Source organism: Exophiala spinifera (genome assembly GCF_000836115.1).
Source record: "Exophiala spinifera strain CBS 89968 unplaced genomic scaffold supercont1.1, whole genome shotgun sequence".
Classification (NCBI taxonomy): domain Eukaryota; kingdom Fungi; phylum Ascomycota; class Eurotiomycetes; order Chaetothyriales; family Herpotrichiellaceae; genus Exophiala; species Exophiala spinifera.
This window is the reverse complement of record NW_015622513.1, coordinates 4390322-4409838: the sequence shown is the minus strand read 5'-3', so window position 1 is coordinate 4409838 and position 19517 is coordinate 4390322. Positions and strand designations below refer to the sequence as shown.

The following is a 19517-nucleotide window of genomic DNA, read 5'->3' as shown; positions in this document are numbered from 1 at the left end:
CACGCTCGAACTTCGAGAAAATTACCGCCCAGTGTTCTTCTCAACGCTTTACATTTGTTGTACTGTTCTCTCAGTCCGGCAACACTTTACTACATCAAGCGAGTAGTAAGCCTGGGCGTATAACAAGAACAGGTATCTCCGACCATGAAGCCTTCTTATGGTCTTGAAAGCTGGACGAGGGGTAAGAAACGATCAAGGTTCAAGGCTCAGTCCGGACCTTGAGGTTCTGATACGGCCATGAATACGCCATTGAAGACAACGAGTGTATGGTCTTTCGAGAAAAGTGCCTACAGAAGTCCGGACTACCATGAGTCGTTGTGCTGTTTAGGTCTGAGATAAGGACGCACGATGCAAGGTTGGTGCCAAATAAGCGGGACGCAAGAAATCCATGACCCCAAAGCGTGAGTCAGTATTATACTGCCTCAGCAGGCACAGGGAGCTCTGTCGACTGTGTGTACTCTGGGACAAGTTTTTCGCCGCCGTACGGAACGTCCAGCTGCGTAGCGGGGGCCGCAAACGTCTGAGATTGATTATCATGGCCACTCATTCCGCGTCAAGATTGGAGTCAATAACACCCATTGCAAACGGTAGGCAGCGTGGGCACTAGGAAACTATGTGTTTTGCATCTGCCTACCACACAAAGGCCATGTTTGACAAAGGAACTCTACGCAGGCACCTGGAATGGATATCAATCCAATCTCTCGGGCATGCTAGTGCAGGTACAGCCACGAAAATTATGGGTAACGACCTCAGCCAGGATTGACGGGTGGCTGCCGGCCCCTGCCAGGGCATCCACTATCCAGGTGCTTCCAGCAGATCCCGGACGCCACAAATTGAAGGGTACGGGCAAGATTCTGACGACCGTTGGATGCGAACGCAAGGAATCTGCTGGTCTTAAAGTCCAAAGGATTGTCTTTGCGGTTGTTGATCTTTTCCATCACTCACTTTTTGTATCTTTGCTTCTCTTTCCTACAGTCGGTCCTTACAAGTGCTGCAAACCCTTCGTTTGTTCGTTCCTTCATTCGTTCATCTTCTCATCGTTTCTCCTTTAATACAAACCGCCTATCCCCTCTTCAGGGCATTAATTCATCGAATTACAAACTACAGATCGCAAAATGAAGTCTAGCCACGTCTTAGCCTTGTCCTCAGCATTACTCTCTGGAGTAGATGCGTTTTATAGCGGTTTCAACATCGGTGCGAATCTACCCTCTGGAGCGTGCAGAAGTCAATCGGACTGGGAGTTCGCTTTCAAGAAGATCGCTAGCTTCCCTGGCAACTTTAAGTCCGCCAGATTATATGCCTCGAGCGACTGCAACACACTAGCAAACGCTGTTCCTGCGGCCATCACGACAGGTACCTCCCTACTCGTTGGCATCTGGACTGAAGACAGCAACCACTTCGAGGCGGAGAAGCAGGCGTTGCTTGAGGCCATTCAACAATATGGCTCTGACTGGATTCTAGCGGTGTCTGTTGGCAGTGAGGATCTTTACCGGGGAGACACTGACGCAAACACCCTGGCTTCCCAGATAAACGATGTTCGTGGCATGCTATGGGGTCTTGGAGCTAGCAGCAAATCTGTCGGGCACGTCGATACATGGACTGCTTGGGTCGATGATGCGAACACTGCTGTCATCGAAGCGGTAGATTGGCTCGGTAATGACGCCTACCCGTACTGGCAAGGTGTCGGTATCGACAATGGTGCAGCGAACGATGCGTACTGGGCTGCAGTCAATCAAGTCAGAGCGGTCGCACAAGGAAAGGACGTCTGGACAACCGAGACTGGTCAGCCCATCTCGGGGGATACAGTTGGAAATGCAGTACCGTCTGTTGAATCGCTGCAGACCTACTGGTGGCAGGTGTCTTGTGCCAGCTTCAGCAGTTTGAACTATTTCTTCTACGATCTCGACGATTTCGCGGCATCACCCAGCTTTGCCGTGGTCGACTCCAACTACAATCCCCTCATCGACATGACTTGTGGTTCATGATCTAGTGCCTTCACAGAGCTATCTAATCCTTTCACTAGGAAAGAAGCTGTCATTTTTTGCGGAAACTTTTGTTCCGAGTTTGTTTGTTTAATGAGCATAGCGTGGACTGTTTCAAACTGGAGAAATTTGTTGCCACCTTTGGGAATTTCTGATCGACTCTGATTTAATTTTGTACATAGGGATTATGTCTAACTCCAGATATATAATCTTGATCGAAGGCTTTGGCGGTTGCAGCTTCTGCTTCTCCCATCTCCACCGTCTCACCTCACCCCGATCCTCAAGCTAGATTGGCTCCTTGCTCTGTTGCTCGGACCTGATACTGGGGCCTGGCCTTCATTCCGGCCGCTCGGAGTCATCCCAAGGACCAAGAGTGTGATATCATATCACAACACAACAAAGAAGAGTCGAAGAAGGGAGCAAACAAGAGACAGGACAGCTCAGATCGGCAAAATGTTTTTTTATCACAGACAAAGATCAACCGATGTCGGCTAAGACAATTGAAGTATTCTCATCATCGCTACCGGACTGTTCTTGTGAAGAGCAAGTTCCAAACGAGATCATCGACCTTTCACTCACCTTTTATATGCAGTTTTGTTGATTGAAGCTCATCTCAAGGGCGACGCTGGTCATCGTGATACCACAAAGTATCCATACGTTGGTGTGTTCGTGGTAGAGCGCGAGATAAGAAAGGTTTGTTTCAGGCAGGTGGACGTTCCAAGACCTTGCAGAATAAGGTATGTCGACATTGACGATGACAATCTCGGACCATTCTCTGGGTTCAGCCAGCTTACTCTCGTCCGTATGCCGCGTTCGACCATCTAGATCCGTTCAGGAGTACATGAGAGTAGCTGGGAAGTCAACTTGCGAGCACTTATCGATAAGTCCTCTAACGCCGATATCGACTAGAGTAATTCGCACGGTGTCCCTGATCGACCGATGACTCCGACATGATATGATATGATATGATGCTTCTCTGCACCGGTGAAGTGTCGTCGTCTCGAGATCCCGTGACTTTCCCTCGTCCGAAGCGGACGGCGGAATGGCGTTACATTCCTCCGTATCCCAGTTACTCTGTTGGGCGTAGCGCCATAGACCACAGGACACCGGGTGCGACCCCACGGACGAGAATGAGGCTTGGACCGATGACGGTGTTCAGAGTCTCTTCAATCACCTCACTTCTTCCGCTCTTCCACTTTCTCTTTTCTTTCCTTCTCCCTCCTCCCTATCCAAATCACTCACCTCGCCTTGCAACCAGGCAATCATCGGCAAGGCGGCCCTCTACACCTTCCCCCAGTTCCGGTGAAGGTCAAGTTTGGATAGTTCACAATGGTGGTCCCTGCATCAGTCGTACCGTCTCGCTACTTCGCAGCATGCTTCCCACCATAGAAACCATCAACATGGATTCGGTAGGGAGTACTACCCGGTTTACAATGCACATTATCTACGGCACTCTCCTCTGGTCCTTAGCGACCAGCGAAATGTACAATCACAATACGAATACATAGACAGTGGGTTTCTAGACCCAACTGTCGTCCAAGATGATCATGTCAATGTCGACACCGATCTCCTTGCATGCCTCAACGATGTTCCTTTTGATGAGACGTTGTGGGCGAACTTTGAACAAGCCACAATGGGAGCAGAAACACCAGCATCGCCAGCACTTGACACTTCGTCTGCGGTGGCGCCGGAGACGGCGGCAAGGGCGGAGGCAGGGGCTGAAGAGGCAGACTTTGTTCCTGGGAATCTTTTGAGCCTATCGACAACGAATTTCCCAGACACATTCTTCATGAACCCATTCGCCGTCTCCTTTCCGGGAGATATTCCGTGCTATCCGGAAGTCTCAATGACTGACTCTAGCACGGCGACGACACCCTCAATGACGTGGTCTGCGATACCCAAGACCGCTCCTCCGTGCCCTACTCAGGACGCTTCGGCAGTTGAAGCTACCACTTGTACACGATCGCTAGTGAATACTCCAGCATCATTGCCGACGTCTAGCCAGAACAGACCTTTAGCTGCAGACGCCCCGAGGACTAGCGCGACGCCGGTCTATGGTTCGTCGCTGTTATTGTTGTCGTCATCGCCGTCTTCTTCAACTACTAAGGTGATAAAGACGACGTCCAACCCTCCAGCGGTTCAAGGCCGTCAGATCCACTTTGTCGATATGGCGGATAAGAAAGGTGCACAGCGGATTCGCAATACCATGAATTCAAGAAAGCATCGGCAAAACAAGCTTGACAAGATTAGGGAGCTGGAAAAGAAACTTGCCGGTCTTGAGGAGGAGAAGGGAAAGTGGCGGGAACGAGCTGAGGGATTGGGATGGAAGCAGGCTTGAAGCACAGTGGACAAGTATGGAGAGGATATTATGAAAGAGGTTGAATTTAGTTTGAGAAAAGCAATAGAACATCCAGTTTCGTCTACATGATGACTTCGAATCTCTACTTATGGTCTGAGTGCAGTCACTTGTTGTTCGTGCTGGTAGATGATATTTAGGGCAAGTTAATATCAAACGTACCCGAGGCAAGTAAAGCGGTAGCCTGACTACCTGAAGTAGCCTGTCTCCGCAGTCCACTTCCTCCGTCCTCCATCTACACCCGGTACTTCCAAACTACCTGTACATTGCTATCTCACCACCCTCGACATTCGTTCCGGCTCTTAGAAACACCTCGCTGGCATCCAGGTCATCAACGTCGGTGCACCGCGACACACTCGAGACGCACACAAGTCCAGTCGCTCGCCACAGTACTGCTCCTGCAAGACAGCTCAACTACGGCACAGACAGACATCCTCGTCAAGCCTACTCTACCTCTGAAACACATACACCTCTCTCTCCGTCTACATCTCTATAGCCCACCATGTCAAATCCATCCCAACTCCTTCTTTTAGCCGACCACATCAAACTCTCGCTATTGGAACGCCAGCGCGCCATCTCACTCAACCTCGACCCCAACCCATCCCAAGACTCCAACATCGCTCGCTCGTTAGAATCCTTCCGCGAAGGCATTGCCTCGCTCTCCTCGAATCCAGACAGCGACAGCGACAGCGCCGCCGCCGCCACCCTCTCCCAACTGCGATCGCAGTACAGTGATCTCGCGCGACAATTCCACGGCGAGCCCTCCACCACCACCGGCCCTACGACTCTTTCATCCCCCAACGACCCGTCTCTCCAAGACGATTTTGCCCGGGCGCAGTCGCACAAGTCCAACGATCTGTCGAGATCGCGGTCCTCGAATTTACGCAAGAAAGATGGTAGTCCTAGCACTACAACAGCCACTACAGCGTCGCACGGCGCGCAGGCCAAGAACGTTCGGTTCCACGACAACCCGTCCCAGGAGTCGCTCGACGCCGAGGACGAAGCAGCCCGCGCCGCCCTCTTTCCGGCGCGGTACACTGATGACGACGATCGTGCGCCGACGCCCGACCCGACGGCGTCGATGGACAATGTTCAGATCCACGCGTACCACCAGCAGGTGATAGCTGAGCAGGATGAGCAGCTCGACAGGCTAGGGGAGAGCATAGGTCGTCAACGCCATCTGGCGATGCAGGTCGGCGACGAGCTCGAAGGGCAGATTGCGCTTCTTGACGAGGTCGACAGGGGCGTCGACAGGCACCAGAGTAGACTTGACGGGGCCAAGAAGAGGTTGAAGACTGTTAGTCAGAGCGCGAAACAGAATTGGGGCATGACGACCATTATAGTCTTGATTGTTATTTTGGTCTTGTTGATTGTGCTATTAAAGTGAAATGAGGTACACTTGAAACGAATCGATTTGATTTGAATGGGATTGACATGGTAGACTTGATGAGATGAGTTGGGATGAATGCGAGTTTTAATCTTTCTTTAATGAAGCGTTGTGGTATCTAGCGAAGCAGGACTGAGAAGGAGGTGCTTACTCGTACAGGGTGCAACGTCATTATTATGAAGTGTACATTTTTGATGAGCGAGTTATTTCGCTAGCTATGTATCAGAGTGTACCTATTGAAGAGAAGAGGGAATATGGGTTGTGGGATACACTCGACACCATATTACCCTTTTTCAAAGGACGTTGGAGACTGTTATGCAAGCTGCTAGGTATCTCCTATAGTAATACCATATACCCCGGGTATCGATCTAGGGAGGTCTGTCAGAGTATATTGTAGCAGTGAGCTACTTGGAGATAGAGAGAGGTGGAAGATACGTCTGGTAGAGGATATATGATCTCTGCTCTCGCGGTGCCACCCGTTCATTCGTCCTGAACAGCTGCTTACAGTCGGATATACCATATTCGTGGTACATGTACCCCGTAGACTCGAAAGTACCAATCTTCTCTCCCATTCTGACTCAACAAGTCCATCAGGAACGACTACCTAGTTAAGGTAATCTCTGTGATCGTTATCGCATGTTTGTCCTGTCCTGTTCTTTTCTGGGACCCTTGCTGGCAATCAACAGTCAATGCCCGCTCTCACCTTTATTCACGCCGGCTTTCCCCCCGCTGCCTATGAGAACTCGGTTTCCACCCCCAAAGTTCCCTTGCGGAGTCCCCGTACGTGTTCCCACCGAGCCCAATAGAGACTTGAACTGAGAACTACAGGAAGTGACATGCACATCAGTGGGACACAACGGTTGGTACGGTCAAAGGGCGTCGGATCGGCTAATGATGATGACCCATATCCCACAGAGGTAGTCCCGTCCATTCCCAGCTTCAGGTATATGATTCTACATGTTTGAGCTTTCTATGTGGACATGCTTGTGTTCAGACTTTCTTCACCACAGGACACAAACTGAAGATGTCTTCAAACCACCCACAGATTCTTTTCACCTCACTGAACAGTCCCCTAGCCGAGCGCTCTGAAATTCTCGAGGCATGTACCTCCTTGTTGAGGGCTCTCCTCCCTTTCTTCTCTCCCTCACGAACCAGGTTACGGCTCGGGGCGACAGCAACTCGCTACGATGAAGCCGGTGCCCAGCTCGAAGGCTTCACAAGACCGATGTGGGGGCTAGCCGCTTTGCTCGCCGGAGGAGACAGCTTTCAGGGAACTGAACTCTGGCTGGAAGGCTTGAGGAATGGGACGAACCCTGATCATCCAGAGTTTTGGGGTTGGTCAAAAGACATGGACCAACGCATGGTGGAAATGTGCCCACTCGGTTTTGCGTTATGCGTGGCCCCCGGAGAGTTTTGGGATCCTCTGACCGACAAAGAACGATCGAACGTCCAGCAGTGGCTTGATATTAACAGGAAGGAAATGCCGAATACCAATTGGCTGTGGTTCCGTGTTTTTGCCAATCTTGCATTGATGAAGAACGGCGCAACATATGATGGCGAGCGCCTGGAGGCAGATCTTGATCATCTGGACACATTCTATCGTGGAGATGGTTGGTCAAATGATGGGCCCGAAGATACACTCCAGATGGACTATTATTCTGGATCTTACGCCATCCAATACCTTCAGCTGCTATATGCGAAGATCAATGGAGACAAAGACAAGAAGCGCGCGGAAGAATACAAGGCGCGGGCAAGACAGTATGCGAGAGATTTTATACATTACTTCGATGAACAAGGTATATACTCCTTGTCCGGTCCTCTACATCGATCACCACTAATTGATGCAGGTCGAGCCATTACTTTTGGCCGGTCATTAACGTATCGCTTTGCTATGGCCGGCTTCTGGGCAGCTGTGGCGTTCGGAGACCTCGAACTTGAACCTCCCCTAACCTGGGGAGTAGTCAAAGGGCTTCTACTTCGCAACCTCAGATATTGGTCTCAACAGCAAGACATCCTTACCACGGCAGGGACTTTCAACATCGGCTACACCTACCCCAACCAATTCATGTCAGAGAACTACAATTCTCACGGGTCCACCTATTGGTTTATGTTGAGTTTTGCTTGCCTGGCTGTCCCAGCGACGCATCCATTCTGGACTAGCAAGGAGGAGCCATTTCCTTCCTCTTCAATACCGCAAATTGTGCCCCTGGAACACCCCCGCCATATCATGGTCAGACGCGGAGGACACACCTTTCTTCTCTCCTCGGGGCAAATGTGTCACTATCCGATGCGGGCCTCGGAGTCAAAATATGGGAAGTTTGCCTATTCCTCGGCTTTTGCGTATTCAGTGCCAACTGGAGGCTATTTTGTCGAAGCAATTGGAGGAGACAATATGATAGCTTTGTCTGACGACGCAGGAGAGACATGGAAGGTCCGGAGAAAGACGGTAAACGCAAGAATATCCACGGAGGACAAGTCGCCAGTATTGATCTCTTCATGGGAACCCTGGGAAGACGTTTCGCTAGAGACCTACTTGCTTCCTCCGACCGAGGAGGCACCAAATTGGCACTTGCGCGTTCACCATATCAAGACTGGAAACAGGGTCCTCAAGACGAGCGAAGGTGCTTTTAGCCTGCATGGAGTGTCGCAGAAGGATGAGCGAGAACTAGCCTACATGAGCGACCGGGACGTCGAGGGCAAGAGAGAGGCTTCAGGGGAAGCCTTGGCCCTCTCCAGAGGCGGTGTGGTGGGAATCATTGAGTTGCATCGCCATCAAAGCCGCATCGGTCGGGTGCTCGACGAAGATGCAAACAGCAATTTGACGGAGAGCAGGTCTGTCTTGCCTAGCCTGGCCCTGGAGCTCCAGCCCAACGCGGACATTTGGCTGGCCACGGGAGTGTTTGCCATGCCGAATACTGTACAGGGATACCAGCAGAAGTGGCAAGCACAGTGGGACAGGAGACCTCAGATCCCTGAGTGGCTCAGGCAACGAATGAATTAGCAAAGTAGTTACATTATCGGCCATTTACTACGGTCACATCACCGAAACCTCAACAGGATCACTAGAACTTGGAAAGTGTGATATGGCATACGACAAGCATCGGCATGAGTGCCGCTGCCTACCACATTTCCGCACAAAGAGACCTGTGAGCAGATCGCCTAATAAATACACGCCACCCTCTGGCAGGAATATCCTTCGCTTGTACAGCCCATGTCGCCGCATCTCGCCGCATCTCCAGATGCACAACAGACTCCACATGGGCATCTTAAAGCCTCGCTAGCTCGTCCACCGAGGAAGGATAGAGAGTAGAAATGCAGGATATCTGACGCAGTCAATGGTGCCCCCAGCTAGGTCTGGACGATTGCCTGTGACAGTCTTCGTTGGGCAGCAGGACAAAGAACAGCATCCAGCTCTCGGGTTTGGACTCTAGAATGCTCGGTGTATGATTCACCGAAGTCGGTGGCTCTTACGATGTCGGCTATCACAAATAGTATACATTTCACTCCCACACCCTCCATTTCGCGTGGAATTTAGCCGGTCCAGAGGTTCATTTGCCGTGGCCTTCCACCGTGCAATTGTGGGCTATACTGCTTGGCAGGTTGCCCGATGGGAATGCAGCGTGTTCCCTCCTCTTCAGGCTCGGCAAATATCCACAACCTAAAGGGGAAGGATGATCGTTCCGTATGCGACTTCGTCCTTCGGCTCGCAGACTCAAGAAGCAGAACGGCAAATCAGCAGAACATGAGCTTGCTCTGCATAGTGATGGCAGAAATAACTTCTTTCTCCTCACTCACCAAAAGACTTTCAGCCTGAAAAGTCCGGCCCAATCTGACGATCGAATATCACATCCCCACAGACCTCATGCAAAGCACTGGTCTTGAGTCGTGGAAGAACGTTGCAACAGAGTGGACTAGATCAGGAATGCTTGTCAAGTCTTTGCACATCTTAACTCTCTAGGGCTTGGATGACACAGCATAGCCGTTGTCATTCGACGAATGCCAAAATTCAGCCCACAGCTTCCCACCACATTGCGATCCGACTTCGACGCGGGGTGATTCCATTCCACTCATAATGCGGAGTCCCCAGTATCAACCGCATGCGTGTCTATCTGGCTAGAGATCAGCTACCAAGCTCGACTGAACTGGGATCATTCGCCTAAATGTAATAGCTTTACAGCATGTGACCCAACCGTAAAGTCTCGCCATGGCCCGGCTATATCTGACGCTGTCCCAGTCCTCTGCATGGGATCCTGGCGATGACAGCTTACTCTTCTCCTTCCGACTCTGCTCAGAACATCCGTCACCATGAGTCTCATCAGGAGATTTGTTCACAATGATGCGATCAAGCTCGACCCTCCGGAGGTGTATAATTGGCGGGTATTTGCATTGGCGAGCGCAGCATGCTTTGGTGGTACGCTTTTTGGAATGGATATTGGCATAATAGGAGGCGTTTTAACGCTTCCTGACTTCAAAAAGTAGCGCTGAGTCGGTGCTTGTTGACTTTCCTCGACGCTGATAGCTTGTCCGTAGGGAATTCGGCCTTAGCGATATCAGCAAATCTGCAGCGGCCAATCTGTCTGCCAATCTTGTCAGCGTGATGGTGAGTCTCTATGGAAGCAGAACTGGATCCTCAAGCACGGTAAGACACTGATGGTGTTTCGATAGCAAGCTGGTGCGATTGTGGGTGCTCTGGCTGCCAACCCTTTGGCCGACTGGATGGGTCGGAAGAAGAGCATACTTTTCATCTCCGTGTTCGCTTTCGTTGGAGGTCTACTCCAGGCCCTCTCTTACGGCAGCCTGGTGTGCTTCTATATTGGAAGGTACGTTCCGAGATAACCTCGATCATCGCATCCTTGCGACCTGACAAGGGCAGATTTGTCGAAGGCCTCGGTCTTGGGGGCGCCACCATGCTGGCTCCCACATATGTAGCTGAAAACGCTCCTCGTGGCATCCGTGGTCTTCTGGTTGGTTTCTATCAGCTCTTTGAAACGATGGGGGCAATGGTGGCCTTTTTCATCAACTACGGCTCGTTGTTGCACCTCAAGGGCCACTCGACATGGATTGTGCCTTTATCCATGCAATCACTGCCGCCTGTTTTATTGTTTGTATCGATTTTATTCTGTCCGGAAAGCCCACGATGGCTTGCTTCCAAGGACAATTGGGATAAAGCATCTGGTATCCTGTCCACTGTCCGTCAGCTTCCAGCCGTCCATCCGTACGTCCAGGCCGAGCTGCTGGAAATGAAAACTCAACTGGATGCGGAACGAGGTCGAGCAGGCGGTAATAGCTACTGGGCATTGACGAAGGAGGCGTGGACTATCGCTGGTAATCGACGACGCTGCATCATGGTCATTGTTCTCATGATAGCTCAGCAGATGACAGTAAGTCTCGGTCATGGAGCCACAAGGCTCGGCTGCCCCCTTTGCTTGATCCGGTCCCGACTTGTGGTTCCTTCCAGCAATGCTGTTCTCTCGTACCACTCACCTCCTACCACAAATCCACTCGAGGCGGGACGTTGCTGAAGATGTAGTAGGGTACCAACGCGATCAACTACTATGCACCGACGATATTCGAGTCCTTGGGTATCAACAAGAATGAGAACAGCCTCTTCGCGACAGGCGTTTATGGTATTGTTAAGATGGTGTCATGCGCCATTTTCATTGTCTTCCTCGCCGACACCCTGGGACGAAGATGGTCATTCGTGTGGACGGGGTTCTTTATGTGGTTCTGCATGTTCTACCTGGGCTTCTATGTTCGGTTCGACCCACCTGCAAAGGATGCCCCAGTTTCTAGTGCAGGTTACGCGGCGCTCGTATTTGTATATCTGTTTGCGGCGGCGTTTCAGTTTGGCTGGGGTAAGTCGTGGATTTGACTGTGTTTCAAGTTGAAGGCATTAGCTGACGTTTACCACCAGGACCATGCTGCTGGATCTACAGTTCGGAGATATCTACTCAGCGTCTCAGAGGGTTGACGGTCTCATACGCCGCAGCGACGCAATGGATCTTCAATTTAGTAGTGGCTAGATCGACCCCTGTCATGCTAGAGACGGTCGGCGCCCACGGTTACGGCACATACTTCATCTATGGCTCGTTCTGTTTTTCCATTGCTGTGGGTGCGTTTTTCCTCGTTCCGGAAACCAAAGGCGTAAGTGATAGGCTATACCTGATTCCCTCGTCCTGGATTCTGACAGAGACTTTAGGTTTCCCTGGAACGAATGGACGAGCTCTTTGGCGTGACCGATTTCAGTGGTGTTGAGGACGTTGGCTTCGCAGCTCAACATGCCAAAGGCGACATCGAAACCGTTCACCTTGAAGGGGAGGCCAAATAAAGTCATGTAGGATCCATGGGACTGTGCAAGCTGTAAGAGTGATGGTGATATCTGGCTGTCCAAGGGATGCAGGCACGAACAAAAGCTGGGAAAGCCGATCCCTAGGTCAAGACCTGTTGTTTCATGTCTCCGATCTCCGTGGTAGTTGCTGTCGTGGATGTCATCGTAGCAATATGCGATCTCAGGCAAGATGTGTTTACCAGGAACAGCTTGGCGATACGAGGCTGAAGGAGAAGGGGGCCGAAAGCACCAGTGGGACTTTCTATTCAACTCCGTGGTGTCTCGCAAAGAAAGAATCCGTACCTACTAAGCATCAACCAATCCATCATCTTCTTGTCTTCCTTCAATATCGTGGACAGCATCATCAAGCTAGTCATGTCTAACTCTCGCCTAGAATGTGGACGCGCATGACTCCCCCAGACGACTTCTCGTAGCGGTCCCCACACTCGTGTCCCATAACGACATTCGCTTCCTACTGGACGCACATCAATGTCAATAGGCTTGCCCGGCTTCCTTGTGTGAGACTTTTCCGGCATCCGGCAGCCTTTAGCGTGGGGGGCTGCTTCGACAGATCAATCTGATTGTGCGGTTGCTCGTCGACATATGTTGTCCGACGTTGAACTTGGCCATATCTATATTGACAAGTGGCTCCTGGGACTCCTTTCAAGCGGACCAGTTGATAAACCTGGCTTCCCCTCCTGACCACGAGACCATTCCTTGCACCGATTTGCGACGCTCGAGCTTAGCAGAGGTACATGGCTGCGAACAGCTCACTCTAGTTGCACCAGCCGCGTTTCCAATCTGAAATATCTTGACTGCTTACGCTCATTTGCTCAGTCATCGATCTCTCACCGAACAACATCACTTGTGACAGTGTTGAAGGCTTCGTGCCACAGATCGTGTCAAAAGGGCAAAAAAGCACTTATACGGCCTGCTCCTCTCGCATTCTGTCCTTTAGCTTCTATCTTTCCCAATCTCGCTCAACTGGACTGTACGCTGATGTCGGTTGATCTACGTGCATCTCGTACCTGTCTGCGTTTCCCGTCTCGAGTCGTTACTGTCTCGAGAGCCCAGCTATCTTCAGTTCATACTGGAGATCTCACGAGACCCATTGATAGGGGCTGAATCAGAAAAAAAAAGAATCAAACAGTAGGTGATACCAGTGTTTTTGTGCGTTCCACTAAAGTCGTTTCAAAAGGGAATACCAAAAGAACAAGAGGCTGCTAGATATAACACCAGCTATTCAACATGGCTCTTGCTTCCAGTGCTACTATCCCGATGCTCGACGCCACCCTGGTACACGAGAAACCGGAGAGCATCGTCGATCAGGACATTCCGACTACGAGGAACCACGACGGGGTCCGTATCGTCGCTCCACATGAGTACAAGGAGGCAGCAGCGTGTCTTGCTGAAGCGTTTCGCTTCGACAATATCGTGCGCTACGCCGTCGACACTCCTGACCGCGAGCACATGAGTGACGAAGAGAGATTCGAGTTGCACAGAACCACCATGGAATATGTCACCTATGCCCACTGTCTCAACGGCTTGGTCTTGACGGCAGGAGAACACTATGACTGCGTCGCTCTCTGGCTCCCCCCTGGAAAGAACATCGACGACTGGTTGACCATCGTCCGTAGCGGAATGTGGCGGCTCCGCTACAAGCTGTCCAAGGAAGGCAAGATCCGTTTCTTTGATGAGTTTTTGCCGTTGCTGCACGATACTAAGCAGGAGGTCCTGGGTGAGAGGGATGACCAGTCTTGGTACCTCAACTACGTGGGAACGAAGCCTGAAGCTCGAGGCAAAGGCTATGCGAGGAAGGTGATCGAGTATGTTTCGAAGCTGGTAGGCTCTGGTCCGTGACCACTCAACGATGAGATGCTGATGACTCGCCAGGCTGATGATCGTGGTCTTCCATGCTACCTCGAGAGCTCGCACGACATCAATATCATCATCTACGGGAAGCTGGGGTTCGAACTCAGGAAGCAAATCTACCTGACCAGAGCATGCGGCAAGGAACTCCGGCTGGATGTCATGGTCAGGGAGCCTGCTACCTACGAGAAGAACGGCGACCCAGTGGTTTCAAAGTCAAAGTAGGCACGAGCGAATACATTCCCACACAGGAGAGATTCTTCGAATGTGATGGAGGAGGAAATGCAGAATGATCACGGAAACTCTCGACACCCTTTCAACATGCTGCTCTCTCAGGAGGACTTCGTGATAGGGATGGTTGACCGTAACGATCGATTAATACACACAGAATGTCATCAGTTATTCAACATTGGCGTGATGGTGCTTCTCGTTGTACTGTGGACCTGGTTAGAAGCAATAGAAGTGAAGAGAGTATAATGTGGGAGTACTCGTATCGTGGTCTTGTCGTGGTTCTGGGTGCCACTGGGTAGTTGGTGAACTCTAGGTACCTAGGGTATCCATATTAAGCCCGCCCGGACGAAGCTGTCAGCGGCACCCGCGGCGCGGAAGAACGAGGCTTAGGCACCTCCAGACGTCACCTTTTGCTTAAGGGTCGTAATAGTAACTAGTGTAAGCCTTACTTACTAATAAATACCTAGGTTAACTACGTACCTACGAGCCAGCGCGTTTCAGGCTGACCACAATCCGCACTTCGTGCCCTTTACAACAACAGCACTCGTATCCTTGATTTTATCCCTGTCCAAACATCTTGCACAAAGGCCCTCTATTTTACACACCGCATCGTTTGGCATACCCTCATCTGAGCAAGTTTTGTCCTTTGTCCCCGGTACAGCTCTCGTACGTTTTCGAACCCGCCGACTTTGCAGCGTGTCGAACCGATGCCGCCTTCTGAGATGACACCGTCTAGGCGCCGATGAACTCACCCGCCTGGCCTTGATCTGCCGTGTGTTTGTGTGAGAGAGATATAGTTACAATATCCTCTGCCGAACCCTACCGATGCCTAGCTACTCGAGTCCTTCTCCTTCACCGCCTCCAACCGCTCGACGGCGCCGGCTACGATCGTGCGCGGACAAATGTGAGAGGGGATGCTGGACGTTGGCTACCTTCTTCCCGCTCGCTTTTGTGTACAGTCTCTCGACATGGGCGGTTTGGGTAGTTTCGTCCATAGGGTTTGGCTCACATCGATCTAAGTACGTGTGGTGGGCAGTACAATTCATCTCCTTTCTCGGCATATTACTGTACTCCCTGGCGAACCTCTCGTACACGGTCGCAGTCTTCACCGATCCAGGGTCACCTTTAAATCCTCCACGGGGATCGTCAAAGCGGAAGGGGGCATATTCCGTCCTCCCCACCAACGAGCGACCAGCGGACACCGAAGGGATCCAAACTATTACCGTCTCTTCGACGGGGGCGGCGCGGTATTGCAAGAAATGCCACGTACCCAAGCCAGACAGGACGCACCACTGCTCGACATGCAAACGGTGCGTCCTGAAGATGGACCATCACTGTCCCTGGCTGTCCACATGTCTGGGCCTACACAATTACAAAGCATTCGTTTTGTTCCTAATATACATTTCTCTCTTCAGTTGGGCATGTTTCGCCAACTCGGCATGGTGGATGTGGAAGGAATTGTTCGAGGACAGCGGATACCTTGAAGAGATTGCGCCGGTGAACATAATCCTCCTCGCGGTGGTGTCGGGCATAATAGGCCTGGTGATAACTGGTTTCACAATGTGGCACATATACCTGTGCACAAAGGGGCAGACGACGATCGAGAAACTTGAGAAGACGAGGTATCTAAGCGGGGTCCGGAGCCGTGTCGAGCGGAACAGACAAGAACATCAACTGAACCCACATAGGCGCGGTGGTTCAGAAGGGGTTGCCGAACGATTGCAGCGAGCAGGAGAGCAGATCCTCGAGTTTCATGCAAATGCTGTGCCGGGGGCGTCGCGGTACGAAGAGGGCGAAGAGCATACATCGCCCGTGCCGAGTCTTTACTACAACCAGACTTCGCATCACCCAAATTCCGACAGCTACCACCACCACCCTCGACATCCGTATTCGAATAATTCTGCGTACCGGGATGCTTTGGGCCAGCAGCATGCCGTCGCCGATAACGCGAACGACACTCCTGCCCTGCGCGCCTTGCGCAGGACGTATAGTAACATCGAAGCCGAGCGCGAACGAGAACGGTACGATGAGTATATGGACGACTTTGAAGCCGAAGGGATGCCAAACGCATTCGACCTCGGGTGGCGACGGAACTTGACGCACCTCTTCGGCCCCAGCCCTTTGTTATGGTGGTTGCCCGTGTGCAACACCACTGGCGACGGGTGGCGGTGGGAAGTCAGTGAGAAGTGGCAACTCGCGCAGGAGGAGGCGGCGCGACGGAAAGAACGGAGGATTGAGGAAATGATGAGCAGCGACCAAAGAGCTGGAGGTGCCACAGGCGCGGTAGGATTGCGCGGCGGTGGCGGCTTTGCCGGGTACGAGCGTGACCGCGAGAGAGATGAGAACAACAACAACAACGGATATGGATACCACGAAGGACACGGCCACGGCTACGGTGGAAGCATGCAGAGCGCCATGAGCATGAAAGCCTTACCTCACCAGCATCAACGTCAGCACCGAGGGAGACAGAGGACCGACGTGGACCGCGGGGAGAATGGACAAATTGAGAGGTTTCAAGTTAGCAGCAGTAGTGACGGCGAAGGCGAGGATGACTACAATGATGACGATGATGGCGATTCGAACTCTGATTCGGATTCGGATTCGGATTCGGATGTTGATGTTGGATACAATGACGACCACGTTGGCAACATGCGAGCCCAGCGCCGGCCGGGACGGTCGAGGAAGAGATATGGATACCGGTAGATGTACTGAATGTACGGAGTTACTTGGTAGCCGTATCCATTTTGGGTTTCTTCCACACACTACAGTACACACGGTACCTGCTACCTCAGGTCCCTGGGTATCCTCAGCCAGGGGCACGTCCAAAGTTTTCCGAGCACTGGACCTGACGACGAAACTTGATTCGCGAAACACTGAGGTCTCTGCAAAGGTTGGTCGACTCGTCTCGACGTTGTGTCCCTCCCCTGCCCTAGGAGAACGATGGGGTCTCTTTATTCTCGCTACCTCGGGACCGTCAGGACGCAGGTGGTAAAAGATAGGAATTCTCTACACGGTATCTACTTTATACGACGCGAAGTTCACCGTCCCGTTGTAGTCGTTTGTATGATATGCCTAGGCACGATCCGTACCCCGTAGGTGTCGTGTCGTGTCGTGTCTTCTCTTCTTTTCTGTGTGATACTTTTCATCTCATCTCATCTCATCTCGCTTGGTGGGATTGGGACTGGGTTCGCTTGCTATATAACCAACTCCCTGAACAAAAGCAGATGGTGACTCCGTATGACGTCCCACAACAAACATGCCTCGGATAGATTTTTATCGTTCGGTTTTCATTTTTGTACAGCTGGTGTTCTCATTCGCGTTTCGGAGAGGTGGAAGTCGTCCCACGGTCTACCTCCGAAACTCATCGTCCGTGCCTGTGTTACGGCTGGTTCTTCGTTCATTCACGTTGGAGGTAAAAGTCGTCCACGCCTCCTCCGAACCCCGCGCCGTTCGTGGAACCGGCAGGGTAGAAGATCTTCTTGAGCACCATCAGGCACAGGGCGAGGAAGACCCCGGCAATGGCTCGGTCGATCGTGACGCTCTCCCTTGCCCGGTCGCGCTGGAGGATCAGGGGTGCCGCGGAGTTGGAGTTCTGAAGCGCCGCGTTTGCCGCGGTGAGTGGAGGTGCGTGGATGCCGGAGATGAGGGATATGCTTGGTCGATGTGCCCCGGAGGAGGGGGAGGAGGAGGAGAGATCTGAAGGTGTAAGCACGGCTTCGGCAGATGCTTGGGCCGCTTCAGCGGAAGGGGTAGGAATCATCCGCGGCGGCGGCGGAGAAGGGTGAGGGTGATGATGTTGTTGTTGTTGTGGTGGTTGTAGTAGGCTTGTATTGCTGTCTGGGGCTGTTGATGTGTTCTGTGTCTGTGATGGTGTACTCGTACTCGTCCCCGTACTTGTGCTAGACACGGTCTCTGGATGTGATGTCGGTACCCGGCTTTGTTGCTGCGCATTATCGGACATGATATTTTCGTCCTTGATGTAGGCGGGCGGCGAGGCGGCATCTGCTCTGCCCTTTCCCTTGTCGTCGGTTTTTGCCGATATGACTTGCTCCGGTCCCGATGTAGCGTCCGCCGGGGCTGGGGTCGAGTTCGTGGGCGAGCGCTTCTCATCTTGTGGCCCAGGGCTGCGCGGTTCCAGGGTTATCCCTTCGGGAAGCGTTTCCAACTGCACGCCTTCCTCCTCTTGTACATTCACACCGTTTTGCCTACACACCTCCCACCACTCCCCCATTATAGCCTCGTTACTCTTCCTGCACGCCTCACATTTCCAGGCCCTCGACTCTCGAGCCAATCTCTTCCTGACGTCGACGCTGGCTTCCAGACCTCCAACTTGTCCCGCGGTGCCTTTCTCGGCCATGAAACTCCGCAGTGCTGTCAGGGCCGTCCGCACGCCCCACGCCGGCATCCACGTCTCCTCGTGAAACCCGGAGATGCTCAGGCAGATCTCACGATTGACCTCGAAGCGTCCCGACGGCGTGAGAAAGCGAAAGTTGGGCGGCTTGAGCGGGTACGATGGAGGCAACGTGATGCGTCCATGGTACATGCCGCCTTCATACGGAGATGGAGAAGGCGGCCCTAGTAGGGTGAAATGCCATTCGTGAAGGTCTTCGTCGGATACCGGACCGGCGTAAAAGGCTGGGTTGGGGTTGGAAGAGGGAGAGGAGAGTTCTGCTGTCTCCTTGAGAAGCCGGCGCATTGTGGGAGAGGGCGCCATGTTTGCTGTTCTGTCTGCGCTGCGGAGGCGGAGGTATAGGTGTTGATGCTGTATGGTTACTGAGACTCCGTAGTCTGTGAGGTGACGAATGAGGTCATCGGAGGAACGGTGCAAGTGGATGTTGTGCGACAGTCTGTGGGTTTGATAGTGGTGCTTGAAGAGTCGTGCAGAGAATATAAGCCTGGAATTGTGATGCTGGAAATAGTAGAAGATGCCAGGTAGATAGAATGCGAGGCTGCGATGTCTTCTACATTGGGAGAACGGCTGACGTTGCGCTCTACGACGCTAAATCACTATTATACTAAACTTGTCCACACGCATCAAAGACAACGACATCCAACTGAATGTCACATGCATAATCTATACTCAATGAGGATTTCATATTTTATTAGAACAGCAGAAATGTACTTCTGAGACTTTTGTGAAAATGACAATTGAACATTAGGCCGAGTTATTGCCATCTCTGTGCAATTGCTATCGTGTATGGAGTGCATCTGTAAAAACAATAGATATCCTTGTTGCCGCGCTGAAGAAATCCCACATTCACTAGTATACAGAGGAGAGTAGTCAACTCAAAATAACAGCCGTCGCAATTTCAATAGGAAAGATAGAAAGTTCATTAGCCAGAAAATTCCTGCTGGCTGTCTCGG

General features: G+C 51.9%; 8 protein-coding genes across 8 annotated transcripts; 7 read left to right on the top strand and 1 right to left on the bottom strand.

Annotated features, from left to right (window-relative positions):
• Positions 1-1115: 1115 nt before the first annotated feature.
• PV08_01614 (uncharacterized protein) lies at positions 1116-1985 on the top strand (the record flags this gene model as incomplete). The annotated part of the gene is made up of 1 exon (XM_016375975.1): positions 1116-1985. The coding sequence occupies one exon, from the start codon at positions 1116-1118 to the stop codon at positions 1983-1985; it is 870 nt and encodes a 289-aa protein (XP_016241251.1).
• A 1630-nt stretch (positions 1986-3615) lies between these two features.
• PV08_01613 (uncharacterized protein) lies at positions 3616-4320 on the top strand (the record flags this gene model as incomplete). The annotated part of the gene is made up of 1 exon (XM_016375974.1): positions 3616-4320. The coding sequence occupies one exon, from the start codon at positions 3616-3618 to the stop codon at positions 4318-4320; it is 705 nt and encodes a 234-aa protein (XP_016241250.1).
• A 520-nt stretch (positions 4321-4840) lies between these two features.
• On the top strand, positions 4841-5725 carry PV08_01612 (uncharacterized protein; the record flags this gene model as incomplete). Its single annotated transcript, XM_016375973.1, has 1 exon — positions 4841-5725. The coding sequence occupies one exon, from the start codon at positions 4841-4843 to the stop codon at positions 5723-5725; it is 885 nt and encodes a 294-aa protein (XP_016241249.1).
• A 1024-nt stretch (positions 5726-6749) lies between these two features.
• On the top strand, positions 6750-8726 carry PV08_01611 (uncharacterized protein; the record flags this gene model as incomplete). Its single annotated transcript, XM_016375972.1, has 2 exons — positions 6750-7521; positions 7573-8726. 2 exons carry the CDS (start codon positions 6750-6752, stop codon positions 8724-8726), a joined length of 1926 nt encoding a protein of 641 aa, XP_016241248.1.
• Positions 8727-10030: 1304 nt separating this feature from the next.
• PV08_01610 (uncharacterized protein) lies at positions 10031-12053 on the top strand (the record flags this gene model as incomplete). The annotated part of the gene is made up of 7 exons (XM_016375971.1): positions 10031-10200; positions 10256-10325; positions 10391-10545; positions 10599-11106; positions 11259-11580; positions 11640-11869; positions 11925-12053. The coding sequence occupies 7 exons, from the start codon at positions 10031-10033 to the stop codon at positions 12051-12053; spliced, it is 1584 nt and encodes a 527-aa protein (XP_016241247.1).
• A 1248-nt stretch (positions 12054-13301) lies between these two features.
• Positions 13302-14147, top strand: PV08_01609 (uncharacterized protein; the record flags this gene model as incomplete). Its single annotated transcript, XM_016375970.1, has 2 exons — positions 13302-13895; positions 13947-14147. The coding sequence occupies 2 exons, from the start codon at positions 13302-13304 to the stop codon at positions 14145-14147; spliced, it is 795 nt and encodes a 264-aa protein (XP_016241246.1).
• Positions 14148-14978: 831 nt separating this feature from the next.
• On the top strand, positions 14979-16856 carry PV08_01608 (uncharacterized protein; the record flags this gene model as incomplete). The annotated part of the gene is made up of 1 exon (XM_016375969.1): positions 14979-16856. The coding sequence occupies one exon, from the start codon at positions 14979-14981 to the stop codon at positions 16854-16856; it is 1878 nt and encodes a 625-aa protein (XP_016241245.1).
• A 694-nt stretch (positions 16857-17550) lies between these two features.
• On the bottom strand, positions 17551-18867 carry PV08_01607 (uncharacterized protein; the record flags this gene model as incomplete). Its single annotated transcript, XM_016375968.1, has 1 exon — positions 17551-18867. One exon carries the CDS (start codon positions 18865-18867, stop codon positions 17551-17553), a length of 1317 nt encoding a protein of 438 aa, XP_016241244.1.
• Positions 18868-19517: the final 650 nt, after the last annotated feature.